At 45.5% G+C, this 21705-nt stretch overlaps 1 protein-coding gene across 4 annotated transcripts in view; it reads right to left on the bottom strand.

Moving 5' to 3' along the window:
• Positions 1-21705, bottom strand: part of JAK1 (Janus kinase 1) — a 199629-nt gene that overhangs the window by 110174 nt on the left and 67750 nt on the right. For all 4 annotated transcript variants that reach the window (XM_068239306.1, XM_068239307.1, XM_068239305.1 and 1 more), the window contains 2 exons: positions 18349-18542; positions 15154-15277 (listed from right to left, as the gene is read on the bottom strand). In XM_068239306.1, coding sequence (XP_068095407.1) covers positions 15154-15277; positions 18349-18535 — 311 coding nt within the window. In that variant the 5' untranslated portion in view covers positions 18536-18542. The remainder of the gene's footprint in view (positions 1-15153; positions 15278-18348; positions 18543-21705) is intronic.

The following is a 21705-nucleotide window of genomic DNA, read 5'->3' as shown; positions in this document are numbered from 1 at the left end:
TGTAAAGTGCCGAATTGTAAAACATGGCCTGGTCACTAGGGGGGTATAAACCTCTGGCCCACAAGTGGTTACAGGACAACTGTAACAAGAGGGCTGTCATAATTATTTCCTTATAATAAATACCAATTGCCTGGCTGTGCTGCTGATCCTCTGCCTGTTAACCATTTCGGGACCGGTCGCCTAACCCCCCTTAAGGACCAGGCATTTTGCAGTGGGGAGGGGGGGTGCGCGCGTTTGGAGGGGGTCAGGCGGCCGGATCCCCTCTGTGGCTGGCTGTGTAGTGCCCCCCCATGGTGGCAGGTGCCCCCCCTTTCTCCAGCAGCCATCACTCACCTTCCAGGCTCCAACAATGAGCCACAGTAGCCCCCTCTTCTCCGTCCGGCATCTCTGCTCCCAATGCCGATCAGTTCCGGGTTGCGGCTTGATCAAGCCGGGACCCGAAACTGAGCGGCATTAGGAGAGGAGAGGCCGGCCAGAGCAGAGGGGGGGGGGGGGCGCTGATCGTAGCTGAAACGGCACAGAGGTGAGTGGATCCTCATCTTTCCAGGGCTGTGGAGTCGGTCCAAAAATCCACCGACTCCGACTCCTCAGTTTAGGATTCCACCGACTCCGACTCCACTAATTTGCATATTACAATTTTGTTGATTAAAAGTATGTAACATGAAATTCGTCTCTTAACTGCCAACGCTTAGGAATTTTACAAGACAACTGAAGTGAGAAGGATATGTAGACTACTATATTTATTCCTTTTAGACTAAAACTAGTCCTTGGTAAGAGTACTTGTAAAAGGTACAAACCGGAACAAAGAACATCTATCAGGCCCTAGGCAATGTAAGTGTGGGAACATGTAAGAATGATGTGCAGGTACTCTGCAGGGGAATGAGGAGATTGTAAACAGACAACACCTCTGTGTTCAATGTGCACAGCATTCTCAGTGGATTCCCTGCAGCTCTGTGGGGAGTGCATATGTAGAGTATAGTACTACTGTGTAACAAAGTAAACCTGAGACAGATTAAATTAAAGTTTTATACATACCTGGGGCTTCCTCCAGCCGCCTTCAGGATAATCAGTCCCTCGTTGTCCTCCTCCACCACCTGGATCTTCTGCTATGAGTCCAGTTACTTGAGCCAGTCAGGCGTAGTGCGCATGCACACACTCCGCCGCCAGGAGCATACTACACCTGTGCAGCACTATTGCGCAGGTGCAGAATGTTCCTGGCTGTGGGAGCGGCATGCGGCTGGACAGCGCTGACTGGCTGAATTACCAGGACTCATAGCAGAAGATCCGGGTGGTGGAGGACAGCGAGGGACTGATTAGCCTGAAGGGGGCTGGAGGAAGACCCAGGTATGTATAAAACTTTACTTTTCATCCGTCTCAGTTACCCTTTAATTTTTAGTCACCAAACCAAATTTTAATAACATATCAAATTATTTGATTTCATCAGCAAAGGGAGTGCATACATTTGCATAAATCAGCATCAATGCAGAATTATTTCCACCTCATTGACCATCTCTATTAGTGACACGGCTACACATCAGGCTTTATACTTACAGCATAGATGTTGTTTAGCATATATAAGAGATTCCTGTGTACACATCATATATACAGTCACAATCAGATATGTATATCTGACCTTAAAAATACGGGGACTGCTTTATTGAAGCAGCACAAGTAACTAATTTTGATTGGTTTATTTCATTTTTGTGGACTAAGCACAGCTATTACTGTATTTATACTGTATATATGCATTACTTTTAATGACTATTATCTGAGAAATAGAACATTTTATCATATCTTCTATTTTAATTACAGTTACAAATTCATTAGGAGTCGGAGTCGGTGCATTTTTTCCCGACTCCGACTCCAGGCACCCAAAATTGCCCGACTCCACGACTCCGACTCCACGACTCCGACTCCACAGCCCTGCATCTTTCCCCCCCTGCCGACGCCGCTGTCAAAGTGATTACTACGATCCGCCGGTGATCACATGATCAGCAGCCATACACGATGGCTGCTGGTCACTGAGGGGAGATGTCAGCTGTCATGTGACAGCTTAATCTCCCCCTCCGGGTGCGCACGATCGCGTCGGGAGCGGAAATGGCGGGCCAGCGTAGATTCTACGCCGCATCAGGCTAGAACAGCCACAAGTGCGCCGTAGAATCAAATGCAGGCGGTCCGGAAAAGGTAAAACTTTTAGCCATAGACCAGTGATGGCTAGCCTTGGCACTCCAGCTGTGGTGGAACTACAAGTCCCATGAGGCATTGCAAAACTGACAGTTCTAAGCATAACTCAGGGAGGCAGACACATGATGGGATTTGTATTTTTGTCACAGCTGGCGTGCCAAGGTTAGCCATCACTGCCATAGACCCTGAACAAGCTTGCAGCAGATCAGATGTTTCTGACATTGGCAGACCTGCCAAGATTAGCTGCATGCTTGTTAGGGCTGGGGCACACCAAGAGCAGTTCTGAGCAGTTTTAAAAAGGCTTGCACTTTAAAAAGCGCTTGGCTAATGCATTTTGAATGGGATGGTGCACACCAGAGCGATTCATTTTTTCCCCAAACGCAAACTCAGGTCCTGCAGCATTTTTGCTGATTTCTGAGGTGATTCAGCCTCAATGTTAAATATAGGAAAGTGGAAAATCGCTCTGAAAAGCGCTAGATCAGAACAAATTTCTTTTTGTTACAGAAGCAGTTCTGTTACAAAAAAAAAAAAAAAAAAAAGAATTTACCAAAACGCTCCAAAAAACGGTAGGCATGATTAGGAAAATCGCTAGGCACATGCCTAGTATCGCTCTGAAAAATCACTTAATAAAGCACCGAGCGTTTGCGATTATGCTAGCGTTTTTTGGTGTGCAATGGGCCTTATGCTACGTACACACATGCGACAACGATCGTTCGTTAAGAACGACGAACGAACTTTTAATTGATGAAAGAACGACCTAAGTAAAGGTAGTTTTAAAATGTGTGTAACGATCAGATCATTAGAACGAACGTTACATCACAGAAAGCAACTATTGCGCCTGCGCATAAAAATGAGAAGTTCCATGGAGAAATAGTGAAATGCGCATGTCAAGCCTAGTACGAACGATCGTTTCCAACGATGTACTACTTTTGCAAACGATCGTCGTTGGTTAAAATCCGCCGAGACAGAACTTTCTTTTGTAGCGATTTGGCTCGTTCGTCGTTTGCCTTAATAGTCGGTGGTTCGTTTTTTGTAACGATCGTCGTTGGTAAAGATCGGGGAACGATCGTTACAAACGACTATAGTCGCATGTGTGTACGCACCTTTAGAAAGAAGCCAAAGAAGCATCAATTAAGTAGATGACAATTCATTCACACAGCAGAGAAGAGAGAACACATTCCCTTGAGACCATAAACAGCAATCTGATTAATTTATGAGATCGATAACATCATCATGCCTTCTGGTAATTATAGTCCAGAGATACAGCTTCTTGTAAGTAAGCACTCTGGCTTCAGCCGGCAGGCGGCCAACATCACAGCATATAAATCAGATTGTAAAGACCAAACGAGTCCTATCAAACTGAACGGCTATCCAGGAAAATGTCAAATCTCTGTGCCAAAGCCAATAAGTTCATTCAGTTTACCTCAAAGAAAAAAAAAAAAAAAAAAAAAACAACCTCTGGTAATAAAAACAAAACACACCTCTGTGGTTAAAAACACAACACCAAACCAAAATATTATTCCCCATGACCAATTAATTTAGTACATTCAGGGCATATGTTTTCTTCCTGGTAGATGCCTTCAGATGCATTGATATGTTAAACAGAGAATCAGAAAAAGGGCTGGGCCCTCTAGAGCGGTTTATGTTTTTGAGGATTCCTCCATGGCAGTGATTGCACTGCAGAGTTTGCCATTTTCTGACATCGCAAACCCGCAGCATGTAGCATTTTCAGAGCAATTCCACTTAAGGAACGCAGGGTCAAAATCTCATTCCTTTACATCGCTCTGTAAATCGCTCCATGTTTTGTGTAACAAATCTCAATTAAAAAAAAACAAAAAAAGTGCCAGCAATTGCGTTTTCAAGAGGGTTTCAGGCCTAAGATGGTTGAAAAGCAGCTTTAGGGCCCGTTCTCACTTGGGCGATTACCGCTAATAGCCAAAGCACTAGCACAATATTAACCTATGGCAGTGGTCTCACTGCCGCCGATCGCAGGAGTATCGCGATTAGCGGCAATTGCAAAAAGTGTTTCCTGCAGCATTTTGCCACGATTATGGAGGGATCGCGATACAGCGCTTATGTACAGTACAGTGTACATAATCGCGGTAAAATCACCTGCGCAAGACGGTAGCGATAAGTGCTACCATTTTGTGCTTTTAAGTGAGAATGGGTCCTCAGAGAACCCACTGAAAGCATTCAATTTCATTAACAATTCCCAATTCCTTTTGATATAAACATTGGTTTTAAGGAAACCTAATGAAACAATAGCATTTTCAATCTATATTAAAATATTGAAAATAAATAAAATATTATATATTATATGCAGGCTACAGTACTCGTGCGTATGTTTGAACTTATGACGTATAACTCAGAAGGTATTAAACTGCCTACACAGTAGTAAATTGATGGTAAATCAAATTAATGATCAATAGGTTTCCGATACCAATTTTTACTTACTCTACCTCACCACTCTATATTAGACAAGATTTCGGAGGAGGGACTACGCCCCACTTAAAATGTGTGTGTGTGGTTAGGGGGTCCCATGGTTTTGCAACCCCCCCCCCCCCCCCCCCCCCCCGGTTTCTCCTTTCAAAACCACAGACCTCATACCCCCCTCCTCCCAAGCAATCCTACTGCCAGGAATTTGATTTGGTAGCCAAAAGTGAAGAGGCTGACGTCACTCTGCATTAGGCTGTGTTCCCACTTGAGCTAAGTATGGACATTTTGTGTTCATGCTCTGCTGAGGGCTAAACGGACAGTAAACACCTCATATTTTATCAACAGGAGCTGTTCACACTGGTCACTCTGCAGAGAATTTGTTGCAGTAAGCGGGATGTACTTCTATGCAGTCTGGGATAATCTCAGGCAAGCGAAGGTGTTCCCTCATATAGCCCATCTGCCCCAGGCTCCAGCTGGACTACAGCGGACCTTCGAATCGACACTACAATTTCCGCTCCTGCTGGCCGCACGTGGTCTGGTTCAAGTTGGAATCAAGCCTTTGTAGCTAGAATAGGTTTCATTTCCTGGTGTCATATCTGAGCTGGTCATGTAGTAGAGCAACATTAGTGAAGAAGGTGAGGGTTTGGTGTCCAGAAATAACATATTACGGCTCAGTGATGCAGTGTAATTGCTTGACTGAAGATTTTGAAGACATCGGCAATTTTTCTTGAACAAAACAGTGTGGCTATATCCTGACCTCTGTAAGTGTCTGATCCGTGTGTATTTTGCTACTAAAGCACACAGAAGAATGCACACAGGCAGACGGCGTGTAAGCTTTATCAGGCTAGTAGTGAAAGAGTAACCGTGTCAAATAAGGCTGTGCTTCATTCATGACCAAACCCCTGCAACCACATCGCGTGTAACATTTCAGGATTGAGAAACGTGCAGCACATTATGCAGGGTGTGCGTGCACCTCCGAAACCACCAAACTCAGATACCATCTAACTCAAGGAAGGAAGGAGAGTGTGAGCTGTGCCCTGCCGTACACACAAAGTCTACTTCGAAAATAGAAACAAAATTCTAGGTGTTCTATCTCAGAAAGTGCTGCTACTCTATTGCTTTACATCCCTGCCTGTAATAGCAGCCAGGCAAACCATGCATAAGGTCTTCATTGTCAACAAAAACAACCAGATTCACTCACATATGCAGCAACCACTGGGGTGACCATGCTGAAACTATCTGTGTGTGTACTGCCAAAGAATTTTAGTTTCAAAGATTGTACTGTCTTTTGCAAGAAAAACAAAACGCTACAAGTGACCCTGCAAAGAGGGCTAAAATCATAACTGAAATCAACCATTCACACTAGAAATCGTTAAACGCAATCGCAAACGCTGAATGACTTTCTGGTGTTTTCCAGCGTTTCTTCCTAGAGATTTTCCAGCAATTTTACATTGTACAAAAAGCGTTTAAGCGATTTGCGATTTCTAGTTCTGGGCTGTCAGAGGCTGTCCATTATTGAGAAGTGTTTTCTTTTGGTTTGATTGGCTCCCTGGTCCTTGACACATTCTGATTGGGTGATGAAGTACCTAATTTGTGGGTAAACTTCAAGGTTTGATGGGTAAAATCGCTGGATTGTGAACAGGCCAGCGATTCCAGAGCAATTTACCAGCCCTCCTATACTTAACATTGAAATGCTAATCTCTCAAAATGCTGCAGGCAACGCATTTGCGTTTCAGCAAATAGCTTAGATGAAAACCCTTCCATATACTTTGCATTGTACAAAACGCTAGCGCTTTTCAGCAATGCTGAAATCGCTTGTAAAACGCACAAGTGTGAATGGGCCCTAAATGAAAATGCAGTATGGATATACAGCACCAAAAAGGATCACAAGAAAAGAGAAGATAAACCAACATTATCAGTATGATCAGCTCATGAGGTCCACGTGTTGGTAAACCAAAGCATGCGATCCTCCAGCATCACCAGAGCGGTCCCCAAATTCCAGTGGCGTGCCATGGTGGGGTGCTTGGACTGGCTTGATCAAATACCTTGTCAACCCCCCCCCCCCCCCCCCCGGCCAGATTTCAGAAATACTCACATCCCGGAGTATACTTCTGAAGACGAATGCATCTGTACTGTACAGAAAACAATTATTTGTTACAGCTGATATAAATCCTGCAATAAATCTGTGGTATGTCTACTTGCTGCTTTCATTGAAGCAGACATATTGTTAACATCCTGTGTTTACCAATTAGCTCTCTGCCATGGCAAGCAGCTGACTCAGCTGAGGGATCAAATTACAACTTGTGATTAGTCACAGATAAGAGGGAATTAGACAGGCTAAACTCTCTAAATACACACAGTGTGCATTTCTATAGGTTTCCTTCTGTCCTGTGCAAGCATTCAGGTCCACTTAAAACCTCAGACTTCAGATTGTGTTTGGCCTGTAGCCTCCATTTTTATTGCCCACAACTGTCCTTGGAGCCTGACCCTGGGGAAAGGTCTAGAATAAGGTCTTTAATATGAGAAAATTGTAATGGGAGCACTGTAATGTTGACATTACATTACACTGGTGTGCACCAAACTGAGGACATGAGCACTACAAGAGGGTACTGTGACAGGGAACAGTAGAATGTGTGAATTATAATGAGGGAATTGTACAGATTGAACTCTAAACTTGATGCAACATGAGGGTATTAGAATAGGAAAATCCACAGTGGAGGCTGTACAACGCAGACACTGTGATGAGAGTATAAAAATGGAGATCACCAAACAGAAATTAAAGAGAATCTGTGACCAAGAATGGAACTTTATCCCAATCAGTAGCTGATACCCCCTTTTACATGAGAATTTTTTTCCTTTTCACAAATCAATCATCAGGGGGCGCTGTATGGCTGATATTTGGGTGAAACCCCTCCCACAGTGTGATGTCAGAACCATGTAAAAATGAAGCACTTTTTTATTACATTATTTTCACTGGAGTTCCTCTTTAAAGGGAACCTTAACTGAGAGGGATATGAGTTCCTCTTTAAAGGGAACCTTAACTGAGAGGGATATGGATGTTTCCTTTTAAGCAATACTAGTTGCCTGACTATCCTGCTGATCTCTTTGGTTGCAGTAGTGGCTGAATCACACACCTGAAACACGCATGCAGCTAATCCAGTCTGACTTCAGTCAGAGCACCTGATCTGCATGCTGGTTCAGGGGCTGTGGCTAAAAGTATTAGAGACACAGGATCAGCAGGAGAGTCAGGCAACTGGTATTATTTTAAAAGGAAAAATCCATATCCGTCTCAGTTTAGGTTCCCTTTGGGTGGAAGGGCTATAAAAGGTACTATAATGATTTGGGGAAGGGGATAGGCTTCAGTTTGGGGTTTTCAGCCACCAGCTCAGGAATACTGAACTTTCCCTTAGTTTAAAAATAACCCGAGGTGTGTGTGATATGGATGCTGCCATATTTGCTTCTTTTTAGGGCTTGTTTCCACTATAGCGAATGGATTCGCATACACAATGTTAGTGGATGGGGCTGTTTCCACGTGTGCGGCGGCGGTGGCGTTTTTCGGTGCGGGAAAAATCTGCACGACAGGGTCGTCAGATTTCGCGTGCGGCAGGAATGCGGGCGAATCGCCGCTAATGCATTCAATAGGGAAATCGCATGCGGCTTTCCCCGCGATTTCGCATGAAAGGCAATGGTACTTTACACAGGCAGTGACATGGTTAAATTCGCCTGGCTCCTTGCCATGCGAAATCGCGGGTAAATCCGCATGGGGAAACGCAGCCGCATGCGATTTCTTCAGCGGTGGAATCCAGGCGATTCCGCACCGCTACAGTGGAAACGAGCCCTTAAAGTGGACCTAAACGCTTGCACAGGACAGAAGTAAAACAGAGAAATGCACCCTGTATGTATTTACAGAGTTTAGCCTGTCTAAAGGTGGCCATACACTGGTCGATTTGACATCAGATCGACCAACAGCTAGATCTCTCTCTGATCGAATCTGATCAGAGAGAGATCATATGGCTGCCTTTACTGCAAACAGATTGTGAATCGATTTCAGCCTGAAACCGTTCACAATCTGTTGTTGTGGTGGCGCCGCTGAATACCCCCCCCCCCCCCCCACGCATACATTACCTGATCCGGCTGGCACGAGTCCCCCCCCCCCCCCCCCCCGGTCTCCGCTGTCTTCTCCGCGCTCGGCTCCAGGGCTCCAGCTTCACTTCACGTCCGGGGAAGTTTAAACAGTAGAGGGCGCTCTACTGTTTAAACTTCCTGCCGGGACAGGAAGAAGTGAAGCCTGCCGGACTCTGAGCCCAGCGGAGAAGGAGCAGCGGAGACACGCTCCGGCCGAACAGGTAATGTATTGCCACTGTATTGCGTCGGTCATTCCAACGGCGCTATCGATGCACTCCGGACCCGCCAGCGATCCAGCGAAATCGAAAGCACGGACAGGAACGATCGATTTCGATCGGAAATCGATTGTTCAAGCAACGTTTGCACAACGATTTCACAGCAGATTCAATCACAGTGATCGAATCTGCTGTATAGCGGCGGGAAAATCTTTAGGTGAGGGGGAATTAAGGGGCCCATACACCTGTGTCTAATCACAAGTTGTAATCTGATCTCTCCCTGTGTCACCTGACTGCCACAGCAGATAAGCTAATTTGTAAACACAGGACATTAACAATATGTCTGCTTCCAGGAAAACAGGAAGTAGAAACACTGGAGATTTATATCAGCTTTAACAAAGAAATGTTTTTCTTTAAAGGTTGTTATTCTGTTACGTATTTTTTTTTTATAGCAGAGAGAAAGTTCTGAGTTCAGGTCTGCTATAAACAATACTACTTTCCTGGCAGCCCCGCTGGTCTATTTGGCTGCAGTAGTGTCTGAATCACACCAGAAACAAGCATGCAGCTAATCTTGTCAGATCTGGCAATAATGTCAGAAACACCTGATCTGCTACATGCTTGTTCAGGGGCTATGGCTAACAGTATTAGAAGCAAAGGATCAGCAGAAAAAAATAAGCAGGAAATAAATATGGCAACCTCCATATAACTCATTTCGGGTTCACTTTAAAAAAGGGCTTCTGAATTAAAATTGCCTTGTGTGTTCCCAGCATTAGGAAATCCCTGATTTCCCAATTCCCTGGACTGTGTAGGCAGACACATCAGCCACATGACAACAACCTGAACTTTGTACACGTGAGAGCAGGTGGGTGTCACAGTTGTGCGCTGTGTTCTGTAAACAGCATGCAAATCGTTTTACGGTTTCCAGTACTGGCCGTTAGGAGCAGCTGCAATTCAATCGCACTCAGACTTCGCCAGGTACTCCAGAAGACAATGACATTCATTTATTGCAGCCCGACAGGTAAACTGTTCAAGTAGCCCCTAGCTGTATACTCAAGACGGTTGAGCCAGCTATCCTATCCAAATGCAGGAACCACAATATCAGGTGAAACAACAACACAAATAAAAGGAAGAACAAACACCTAACTACCCATCGGCTCTGGTTCTTCGAGTCAGGCAAAAACAGTGCTGGAAATTTCGGCACAGCAGGCCCGGCCATAGGCCATAATGCACATTACAGCTATAGTGGTGCTCATTCAATAATTTGGGCGGCATCAAAAGAGGGAGCCCAATTTATGATAAAAACTGTGTAATCTCGCAGCCAGCTATAGTGGGCAGCCAAATTAGTAATTAATGCCGCCGGGACATTTGCAGGAGCAGGGTAAGCCATTTTTCACTGGCACTATAAATACATGTATATCTGATTCTTACAGATTCCTCCTGCAAATATATTTTACGAAACCAACCAACAGCTTTAAATCAATTTTAAATGAAACCTGAGAAGAGTCCGCCAGCTCTCCTGCCGCCGTCCCGGGCTAATCCGCTGTGCTTTTGTGAAGTTCGCAACCCAGCTGTGTTGCAGGCCACTGCACATGCGCTGTTCCAGGCCACGCGCCTCCTCCATAGCGCTCCCATTCTGTGCATGCACAGTTATCGTCTTAACGAACTGAGCATGCACAGAATGCTCCCAACCACAGGAGCCCAATCAGGGGTGCGCGCAGTTAGGACTGAGCATGTGCATTAAGTCTGCGACTCAGTCGGGTCACACACACTTTACATCAATGATAGCGGTATAACCAAAAAGGAACGGGAGCATGGCGAGGGAGCTGATGGATTACAGGGAGCTGGAAGAAAAACCAAGTACAAATCATTTTGCTTTCTTCAACTCCGGTACGGGACTGGATCAACTTACAAATTATGTGCAGCAAAAAAGCTTCTACTGATCTGATGGTCTCGCTCTGCATCAAGCAGAGAAGAACGATACAAGTGGACAGAAACGGCAGCATCGTAACAGTGTACAGCACTGCATTGTAAGCTCACCCTACAGCGCCAGATCCGCAGTTCAAATCTGACCCTGGATACCATCTGCATGCTCTTAGTACAATTATGTAAGTTTCCTCCAGACTGCCCGGTTATCTCCCACATTTCAAAAACATACACATAGGTAAATGGGTCCCCCCAAAAAATGTACCTTATACTACAATAACACAATGGGAGACAACGACGAACTATGGCTGTGATTAGACTGAACGACAGAATCAATCGATTGTTAAAACAGACGCAAGATAAGGAGAAAAAGGTTGAAAACTGTTTAAAAAGGGAGACAGTGGTAGACTGTAAAAATTGGTTTAATATAAAAAACAAAAAAACAAAAAACTTTTCTTTCAAGAACCAATAATCATACTTTATTCGGCAAGTATGACGGTTGTCGTACATGGAATGGACTGCAGCTTCAGACGGACCTCTGAACCAGCCGCCTGGCGTTTCGTTCCATATGCTTTTCAGCAAGCTTACTGAAAAGCATTTATCTGCTTCCGGCAGCGCTGCCCACTGTGTGGCGTTTTTCCTTTCCCAAAGCGGACACAGAAGCGAGGCGGTAAACGATCCTAGAAGCTACATGTTGTTTACACGACCAGCTAAGCGCCGGGCAGAAGACAGCGAAAAATCGGGATCAAAACGCGGTGTTTGCACAAAGGACGGTAAACACAGTTAAGCAATCGTACAGATGGCTGTCCATTCATCTGAATAGCCAGCGTTAAACGACGAGCGCTGATGCCATAGTTTACCATTGCAGAATCGTCCGTGTGAACCAGCCCTCATGCAGCACAGATGCAGGTTTATAGCACATTTATGTTTCCATTCAAGAGTGGATTTTCGCCCTAAGAATGTAGCAATATGATGTTTGGGTTTACGAGGGAGGCCTCTCTTAGGAAATATTTTACAAAGAAAGTATTATTACAAAGTGACATTTGCAGAGTACTGCAGACAGACAATTCAAATGTTATTGTCGGACAATAAAAGTCAGAAGGAGGATCTTATGGCCCATACTCACGGGCTACAATTGTTGCTGTCGCTAGCACACGGGAGCGTGTGCGCGACAGATAGGCAACAGCTTGTCGCCAGGTCCCTCCGCATACACGGCAGAGGGACCTGGCAACTGATGCGACGGGAGCTGTCGCCGACGTTCCTCCCCCCGCCGGAAGCTCAGGGTATACCCTACTGGTTGCTGTCGCTAGTCCGCATACACATGCGGACTAGCGACAGTTGCGGCGAAGTTGCGCGGCAACTGTCGCCAGGCAATTGACCGCGCCAATCGCCTGGCGACAGCAGCGACGAGCGACGGTTCAGGGTGCGCGCCCGTGTTGCGCCTCATACTCCCGGGCGACCTGTCGCCGCAACACGTGCGTGCCACGTGGTTGCGGCGACAATTGTAGCCCGTGAGTATGGGCCATAACACTTTCCTACGCTTTCCAAAACTGCAAAAACAAAGTTTCGACTGAATTCAGCATTAGACATGCTATAGTGCAGAAGTGCCCAGACTTTTTCAGCTTGTGAGCTACTTAGAAAATTACAAATTGAAATGCAAGCCACAGCTGCAGCACATGCACAGGGGCAGTCCATCAGTGATTACCACAAGCCACAGCTGCAGCACATGCACAGCGGCAGTCCATCAGTGATTACCACAAGCCACAGCTGCAGCACATGCACAGCGGCAGTCCATCGGTGATTACCACAAGCCACAACTGCAGCACATGCACAGTGGCAACCCATCAGTGATTACCACAAGCCACAGCTGCAGCACATGCAGAGGCAGACCATCAGTGATTACCACAAGCAACAACTGCAGCACATGCACAGGGGACAGTCCATCAGTGATTACCACAAGCCACAACTGCAGCACATGCACAGCGGCAGCCCATCAGTGATTACCACAAGCCACAGCTGCAGCACATGCACAGGGGGCAGTCCATCAGTGATTACCACAAGCCACAGCTGCAGTACATGCACAGTGGCAGTCCATCAGTGATTACCACAAGCCACAGCTGCAGCACATGCACAGCGGCAGCCCATCAGTGATTACCACAAGCCACAGCTGCAGCACATGCACAGTGGCAGTCCATCAGTGATTACCACAAGCCACAGCTGCAGCACATGCACAGCGGCAGCCCATCAGTGATTACCACAAGCCACAGCTGCAGCACATGCACAGGGGGCAGTCCATCAGTGATTACCACAAGCCACAGCTGCAGTACATGCACAGCAGCAGTCCATCAGTGATTACCACAAGCCACAACTGCAGCACATGCACAGCAGCAGTCCATCAGTGATTACCACAAGCCACAGCTGCAGCACATGCACAGCGGCAGTCCAGCAGTGATTACCACAAGCCACAGCTGCAGCACATGCACAGCGGCAGTCCATCAGTGATTACCACAAGCCACAGCTGCAGCACATGCACAGGGGGCAGTCCATCAGTGATTACCACAAGCAACAGCTGCAGCACATGCACAGCGGCAGTCCATCAGTGATTACCACAAGCCACAGCTGCAGCACATGCACAGGGGGCAGTCCATCAGTGATTACCACAAGCCACAACTGCAGTACATGCACAGAGGCAGCCCTTCAGTGATTACCACAAGCCACAACTGCAGCACATGCACAGCAGCCGTCCAACAGTGATTACCACAAGCCACACCTGCAGCACATGCACAGCGGCAGTCTATGAGTGATTACCACAAGCCACAGCTGCAGCACATGCACAGGGGCAGCCCATCAGTGATTACCACAAGCCACACCTGCAGCACATGCACAGCGGCAGTCTATGAGTGATTACCACAAGCCACAGCTGCAGCACATGCACAGGGGGCAGTCCATCAGTGATTACCACAAGCCACAACTGCAGTACATGCACAGCGGCAGTCCATCAGTGATTACCACAAGCCACAGCTGCAGCACATGCACAGGGGGCAGTCCATCAGTGATTACCACAAGCCACAACTGCAGTACATGCACAGAGGCAGCCCTTCAGTGATTACCACAAGCCACAACTGCAGCACATGCACAGCAGCCGTCCAACAGTGATTACCACAAGCCACACCTGCAGCACATGCACAGCGGCAGTCTATGAGTGATTACCACAAGCCACAGCTGCAGCACATGCACAGGGGGCAGTCCATCAGTGATTACCACAAGCCACAACTGCAGCACATGCACAGCCGCATTCCATGAGTGATTATGTCAAAATTAAATGTCATGTCAAAATTGTAATCAGCAGCATGACGCTTTTAAATGTACGGCTCCCCATCTTGCTCACAATCCTCTACACTGCTGTGCAAAACTTCAGAAAAGCATATTACACTAAACTCATCCAAGTCAACGACAGAGTACGTCACTCAGGCGGGCAGTGAGGGATCTACCCAGAAGTCCATTGAGATCTTCCAGTAGATCACAATCTAAATAACTGGCACCCCTGCTATAGCCCTAATGGCTTCTGGCACAAAAGCCAAGTTACATTAAAGGACACTTGCAGTGAGAGTTATATGAAGGCTGCCTTATTTCCGTTTAAGAAATACCAGTTGCCTGGCTATCCTGCAAGTCCTTTGCCTAGAAAACCACAAACCCTAAACAAGCATGCAGCAGATAAGGTGTTTCTGACAAGATTAGTCACATGGTTGTTTCTGGTATGACGCAGACACTACTGCAGCCAAATAGACCAGCTAGGCTGCCAGGCAACTAGTATTGATTAAATGGAAATAAATGTGGCAGCCTCCATATTCTTCTCACTTCAGTTGTCCTTTAAAGGAAACCAGTTATATAGCTGTGAACTGATTGGGGCTGTTCTATACTTCTTGGAGATCCTTCTAAACCGGTTACTTGCAATATATACTGTATCATCTCTGTTTGAGGTTTGCTCACGTAAAACAGAATGTTCAACATATGCATAAAATACTGGCTTGCTCTCTACTCTATACATAGACCAGTGGTATCAGACAATCTTGCTATGTAAATAATACCGTGTCGTAACACATTTTATCACCTAAATTTCTGTTCTCTATCTACTGGACTTCTTCTTTGTACAGTACTCTTGAATAAAAAAAAAAATGAACCACAAAAGTTAAACATCCAACAAGACACGGTAGCGGGCTCATTGCTGTACTCAGTCAGGGCAATCAGACAGGAAATGCATTGCACTTACCGGACGCGGTAAAATAGCCTCAGAGAAAAATCCGGTGTGATCTTGAACTGCCAATTGGGTGGCAGCCACAGGTTCTCCCTCTCGCTGTACAGTGCAAATAAATTGTGGCACAATGGAGAAATATCTATTAAAAAGAAGACATACAGAGTTACAATCATTTTTCTTTGCCTCATCAACCCAATCAGCAGCAACTAAAAAAAAACTCATTTCATAGTGGTTGCCGTAGCTATTACCACATACTACAAGTCTATGTAGCTATCAATGTCTGGCACAGACTTGTAGGTAATAAAAGAAATCAATAAAAAGAACCTGTTGCCATTGGTTGTGTTGTCAATATGGAACAGAAATCACTTTTCCGTACACTGAAATAAACAGAGAATGTCCTAAAACCTCAAAGCACACGAGGTGAGAGCTAGGGATAGTCAATGAGAAGCAAATAATTTAAAGTTGATGCAGCATTACGCAAAATGTGGTATGCAAAGGTATGCAGCTTGAACATGGACCAATCAGATAAGAAAAAGACACTGAGAGCCCAATATGGTGTAGTATGCTCAGGACAATAGTGAATAATGTAATGTGAGAAGGTTATACTCACAAACGAGGGTTACCGCTGAGGCAACCACTGTGTATGCAGGTGAGGAGATTAGACCTGTCCTCACTCAGGGTTAAGAAGTCGCTCTCTGTAGATAGACGAAAGGTAGGGGTGGGTCCCCCTTCCACCAAGGGTGGACACTATAATGACTTTGATGAACAGAGGCGCCAGCAGAATAAAAACAATAATTAAAAGTTTTAAAATATGCTGGGGAGGCAGTGGTGGACTTACCTCCGAAAGCAGACTAGACTACTTGTCTGACATAAACACTTTATTAGTACCCCAATAGATGCAACGCGTTTTGCAGGACCAAGCCCGCTTCATCAGGCAATAAAACAAGAGACAAAACAGTAGCTCTCAGGTAGCACGTATAGCAGAGGCGCTACCTCCGCTGCTCCCCCCCCCCCCCCCAATGTTAATGTGCTCCCCTCCGTGCTCATGCGTAAAAAGCTCTCACCTGTCCGGATGCTGTGAGCGAGCGCTGCAATAACAGCCGGCGCCACCGTAGACCGTAACAGGAATTACGGCTATAGCGTCAGAAGATGGCGCTGAAGTTACTTTTAAAATACCGTAATTCGGCTACCAGCAATAGCTGGTCATGGGGGGGGGGGTCACATTAACATTTGGGGGGGGGGGGGGCAGCAACTGGGAGTTTCGGCACGTTCGCCCCTCATCCTGATATCACAGAGGGATATAATGGGCATGCCGGGGCAAGTGACAGCAGTAGGGGTAAAACAGTGCTGCACTGAGGGGCAAATCAGCAGTGACGAGGAAGCCTGCAAGAGACAGGTGGCAGAACATAATGGACAAGCGGTAACAGTCATTCTTACTAGACACATCCATGCCACATGAGCCACACTCACAGATTCCAGCGTCGTGTCTCCATGGCAACAGGGCGTCACATGACGTGACATCGGGATGTGCCAGCATATTACACGCCGGCAGCCAGCTTGTCATACGCTGGCACGTCCTGTCATGTGACGCCCTGTTGCCATGGAGTCGGTGATCGAGGCGAGTTTCAAGTCCCCCACCGCCCGCTCGCAACTCTGCAGTTGCTCAAAATTTTGTTCAAAAGGTCTGGTCACATGATGTGATGCAGCCTAGCTGTAGTACACACCACAGAGGCACTCATGGATTTTAAAGCAATACTGAAGCGACTTTTTTATTATAAAGGAGACCTGAAGTGAGCGAGATATGGAGGCTGCCATATTGATTTCCTTTTAAGCAATACCAGTTGCCTGGCTGTCCTGCTGATCCTCTGCCTCTAATACTTTTAGCCACAGCCCCTGAACAAGCATGCAGCAGATCAGGTCATCTGGATGGTAAGATCATGAGCCACAGTAGTTTGTTTACCAAAGTTTGTTTACCAAATGTGTAAAGTAATGATGCTAATGTGAGGTCACTTGTAGGAGTGGGGTATTAGGGATTAATGGCGCGCGCACGCACGCACGCACGCACGCACGCACGCACGCACGCACGCACGCACACACACACACACACACACACACACACACACACACACACACACACACACACACACACACACACACACACACACACACACACACACACACACGTTTTTGAACTGCCCTGTAACCACACACGCCTTGATAAAGGGGAACCCCGTGAGGCCCCTGAAACAATTGTTGGACTTTTCTGTGGATACTGGCACAATAAAGAGTGTGCTATAATTTCAAAGTGGTGTGTGCCGATAACATTTGTTGTTGCACAGGAGGGACATGACTTCCACACCCCGCTCTGGAATAACCAGAAGCCTCTACCCTACCAGCTTCAAAGTTTAGGTAGCCCAATCAACTCTTCCACGCTATAAATCTCTAGAGGTTTTGCATTAGTTACGTTTCGGCCTGGGACCCACTGGCGGCACTTTAGGACGGATCACAAAGTGCTGGAAATGTCAGAAATCTCATAAAAGTCCACTATTTTGACCTCAATTCCCAAAGCGATCATGGTTTAGTTCTGTAGCCATTGATGGGATCGATCCAAGAGTGGGTCGTAGGCCTTAGGGCTGGGGCCGATTAGAAATCTCATAACCCAATGGCAAGTGCTTATTGTGGCAATTTTAGCATCCTATAGAGCCTTACTGTTCCTCTCACTGTCCCCTCATTTCAGCGCAGTCACTTCGTTCTAACCTGCTGCTACGAGAGGCTTTGGAAGTATTTGGGGGCCTGAGTGCTCCCGAAGACGGGTGGCTCCATACTGTGCCTGCACGCCCTCTCTTCCGAAGCCTCCCGCGGGGGTACAGAGCAGTATTTGGAGCAGGTCGGATACTGCTAATGGGGGTAACAGCACCGGAACAAGAAGACTGTGAGAGGAAAGGGAAGGCTCTATTGGACCCAAAGCTCTCCCTTTCCAAAAGGTATCAGTTTTTATAATCGTTCATAATCCCTTGCGCCTATCAACAGAGATTATTTACAACCAATCCGATCAGAATTTCTGATCGCTCAAATGATTTTTCGCTAGAAATTGGACGGTTAGTGGCCACCTTAACACTTTTGGTTGCTGGCTGATACAGCTCCTGTGGGTCCAAGCTCTTATGGTGAAGACTCAGTAACTTATTCCATGGTGGAAGATGAGCTACTTACTGCATTTCTTAGCGGCTTCGATTAGCAGGTCTTCCGCAGTGAACACCCCTTGCGTGTATAGCAGTGGGGCTGTATCCGGCAGATAGAAAAGGATCTCCAGCCCTTTAGGTGGCGCTGCCTCCACTTCATATTTTCTGGCGTTCCGAATCTTTGCACAGAAGGCCATCGTTGCCGAACCTTTCTTCATTTAGATTCTAAGAATGAAAGACAAAGAGATGTAACACACATCATTCAGATAGTGCTGCAACAAAGAAAATACAATATGTACAGTATATTTAAAGTGGGATAAAACTCTGACATGAAACATTCAATAAAAATGTGTTTTCCTACTTTTCATTAAGTTATCATATTTGCTTTTATGTACAAGTAATATTGCCTGTTTACAAGTGACACGTTCCCAAAGTACAATTTATCTGCTCTGAAAGCTACATTTTATTCATAGCTGCTGTATTTATATGTTAAAATTATCTAGTGATATATTTCTCACCTCTCTCTGCTTCTCAGCTCAGTGCAGTTCAGTTTCAGCACCCTGCTAGCTGTATACTAATTGTAGCAACAGAGGAATGTAAACAAAAGATAATGTCATCACCTCTTCGGATGCAACCAGAAGCTTTGAGAAGCTTCCCACTGAAGAACAAAGTGCTGTGTTTACCTGTTTAAATGCTGTTCTGCTACAAATTTTTTTTGTGGTAGTAGATTTTATGCTGTAAATATTTGAGTACAAAGAGTAAACGCTTAGTTTTATTCTGGGGATAGACTGGTCGATTTTGAGCTGATAAGATGGCTCAATAGTTCATTTCTGACATGTCTGATCACTGTTCGATCGTTTTACTACTTGATTTGTCATTGAAGTAAATCGAAAAAAAGATAAGAAAAACGAGCAGAAGATAAAAGAATCGAGCGGACAAAACAATGGGGTGCAGAATGGAGCGCCAGAATCGACCCGTGTATTCTCAGCATCATACCACTTTAAACAGAGAATACGTAAAGAGTTAGTCCACCCACTAGTGATATTTTGGTTACAAGCGGAGTCACATTTATGTTTTGGCACCCGTGGATTCACTTATTTCATTTTTCTAGCCCTAATCAATCCCTTTACTAAAATTACCCTTCCAAACAACCAGCTCAACTCCCTTTTGCTATCCACATTAACCCCCAACTACAAGGGCCTGAGCCCAGTAACGAAGCTGTGTCCACTTTTCAGTTACACGTCAATGTTACATATGTTGAAACGCAGACAGAAGCAGACAACTGCATTAGTGGGCTCAGGCCCTAACCCCTAACATGAATCCATTTCTGGTGCCTAAACCACCCTCAAACTCTTCTAATAACGCTAATCTGCCCCCAATGGGGACTTTCTTCCTGATGTTCAGCAATCACTACCCACTACTTGTACATTAACCCCGATGCCCAACTCTAAACTCCAATCCCATCCAACATAAACCCCTTCATGCTGCTGAACCTTAACCTCCTGATAAAACTAACCTTCGATACTCATCTTCATCAATGATGCCAAATCTGAAGCACTGAGAGCCAACATGCTCACAGGCAGCAGTTAAGTATATAAACACAAAGTGTTGTTGCCCAGGACCTTATGTCAGAAAAAAACCTGGGAACAAGCATCAGTTATGTAATAGGCAAGTGTTGTAGCCCAAATCAAATGCACTGCAAAGATAGACACTGACCCGCCCGATTCCTATGTCTTCAGCATTCCAGTGGTAAGAGTTCTTGGCTATTCCCCATCTGAGTTTTGAACATTTTCACTCACCCTGAAGTAAGGGTACGTACAGACATACGATAACGATCGTTCGTTCTGAACGACGAACGATCTTGGAACGAGCGTTGCGTGCGTAACATGATGTATAAACTGATTTCAAACACAAGTGTCAAAAAGAACTGTTTGAGCATGTGCAGAGCTTTGAGAACGAACGATCAACGACCGATCGTTGTACAGACATTACTTTTTGAACGATGGTCGTTGGAAAAGATCTGGCAGAATGGATCGTTCTTTACCAACGACATATCTCGTTGGTCGGTCGTTTTAATGATCGTTCGTGCACTTTTTACGAACGATCGTCGGGCAATGCCGTCGGTAACGATCGTTTTAAACGACTATAGTCGCATGTCTGTACGCACCATTATTCCCACTAATCTTTGTGTCTCCAAAATATAAATAAATTCAGCAAGGACAGCGAGACCCCTTCTGAAAAGCCTCTTCGACCCTTATGCTGGGTACACACTGAGATCTTCTGGTCAATTTACTGTCAGATCGATTATTTCCAACATGTCCGATTTGTTTTTCGATCGTTTTCCGAGCATTTTCCAATCGATTTCCGTGCACTTTAATAGGAATCCATTGGAAAATGCTCGGAAAACGATCGGAAAACAAATCGAACATGTTGGAAATAATCCATCTGACAGTATCGACCAGAAAATCTCATAGTGTGTACCCAGCATTAGGAAGAGAGATTTCATCACTGGTGTCCCAGAGAAACAGAAAGAACCAGGGGGTGATTTAAAACCTCCAGCATCTACCAAAACATGTCATATTGGGGCTTGAACTGCAGAGTTTGCATTTGAATACAATTTAATTTGCATTCTGGATAGTGTCTGGCGACAGCCACTCGAAAGAGTCAATAAAATTAACAAATTACTTCAAACATAGGAAAAGAGGACAAGCTGGGTCTAAAGATAAACAAAAGCAAAACATTCAAACGATTTTCAAATGATGTCTAAAAACACCACTGTTTACTAGGCAACCTTGGAGGTTTACGGCCTCATCTGCTAACCTCTGTGTCTTCTTCCCTAATGTCTCCAGCCCTTTAGATTGTAAGCTCACAAGGGCAGGGGGACCATCTCCTAGTGTTTCTTATTCTGCAGTAACTTATCACATGAACAATCACCAGTGTTGGTGAGGTCTCAAACCACACAACAAGGTCTTGTGTTTGTATTGTTGGATGTTCTGATTGTACAGAGTCTCATGTATCTATGCTCCACACTATATGAATTGTAATATGTACAATGCTATGGAAGATGTTGGCCCTATATAAATGAAAAATAAAATACTGGTCCTAAAGAAAGCCCAAAGCAAGAGGAATATGGATCCTGCCATAGCCAACTCCACCCAAGAAGTATTTAAACAATTTAGGCAAATGATAAAAGCTTATCAGCACTGTCAGTTAGTTATGACACTCTTGTATTCATTTTAGCCCATTTCTGTCCTGTGTGACAAAGAACAGGAAGAGGTAGAACTACGGTAGGCACAAAAAGGGGCATAAACAAAAATGGCATAGGTTCTTCCCCTTCTCTATTCAATAATGTTAAAGGCAGCCATACACTGGTCGATTACCACCAGAT

The sequence above is a fragment of the Hyperolius riggenbachi genome, chromosome 6, assembly GCF_040937935.1.
Source record: "Hyperolius riggenbachi isolate aHypRig1 chromosome 6, aHypRig1.pri, whole genome shotgun sequence".
Taxonomy (NCBI): domain Eukaryota; kingdom Metazoa; phylum Chordata; class Amphibia; order Anura; family Hyperoliidae; genus Hyperolius; species Hyperolius riggenbachi.
Note: the sequence above shows the minus strand (reverse complement) of the source record. Positions and strands in the feature narration are given on the sequence as shown.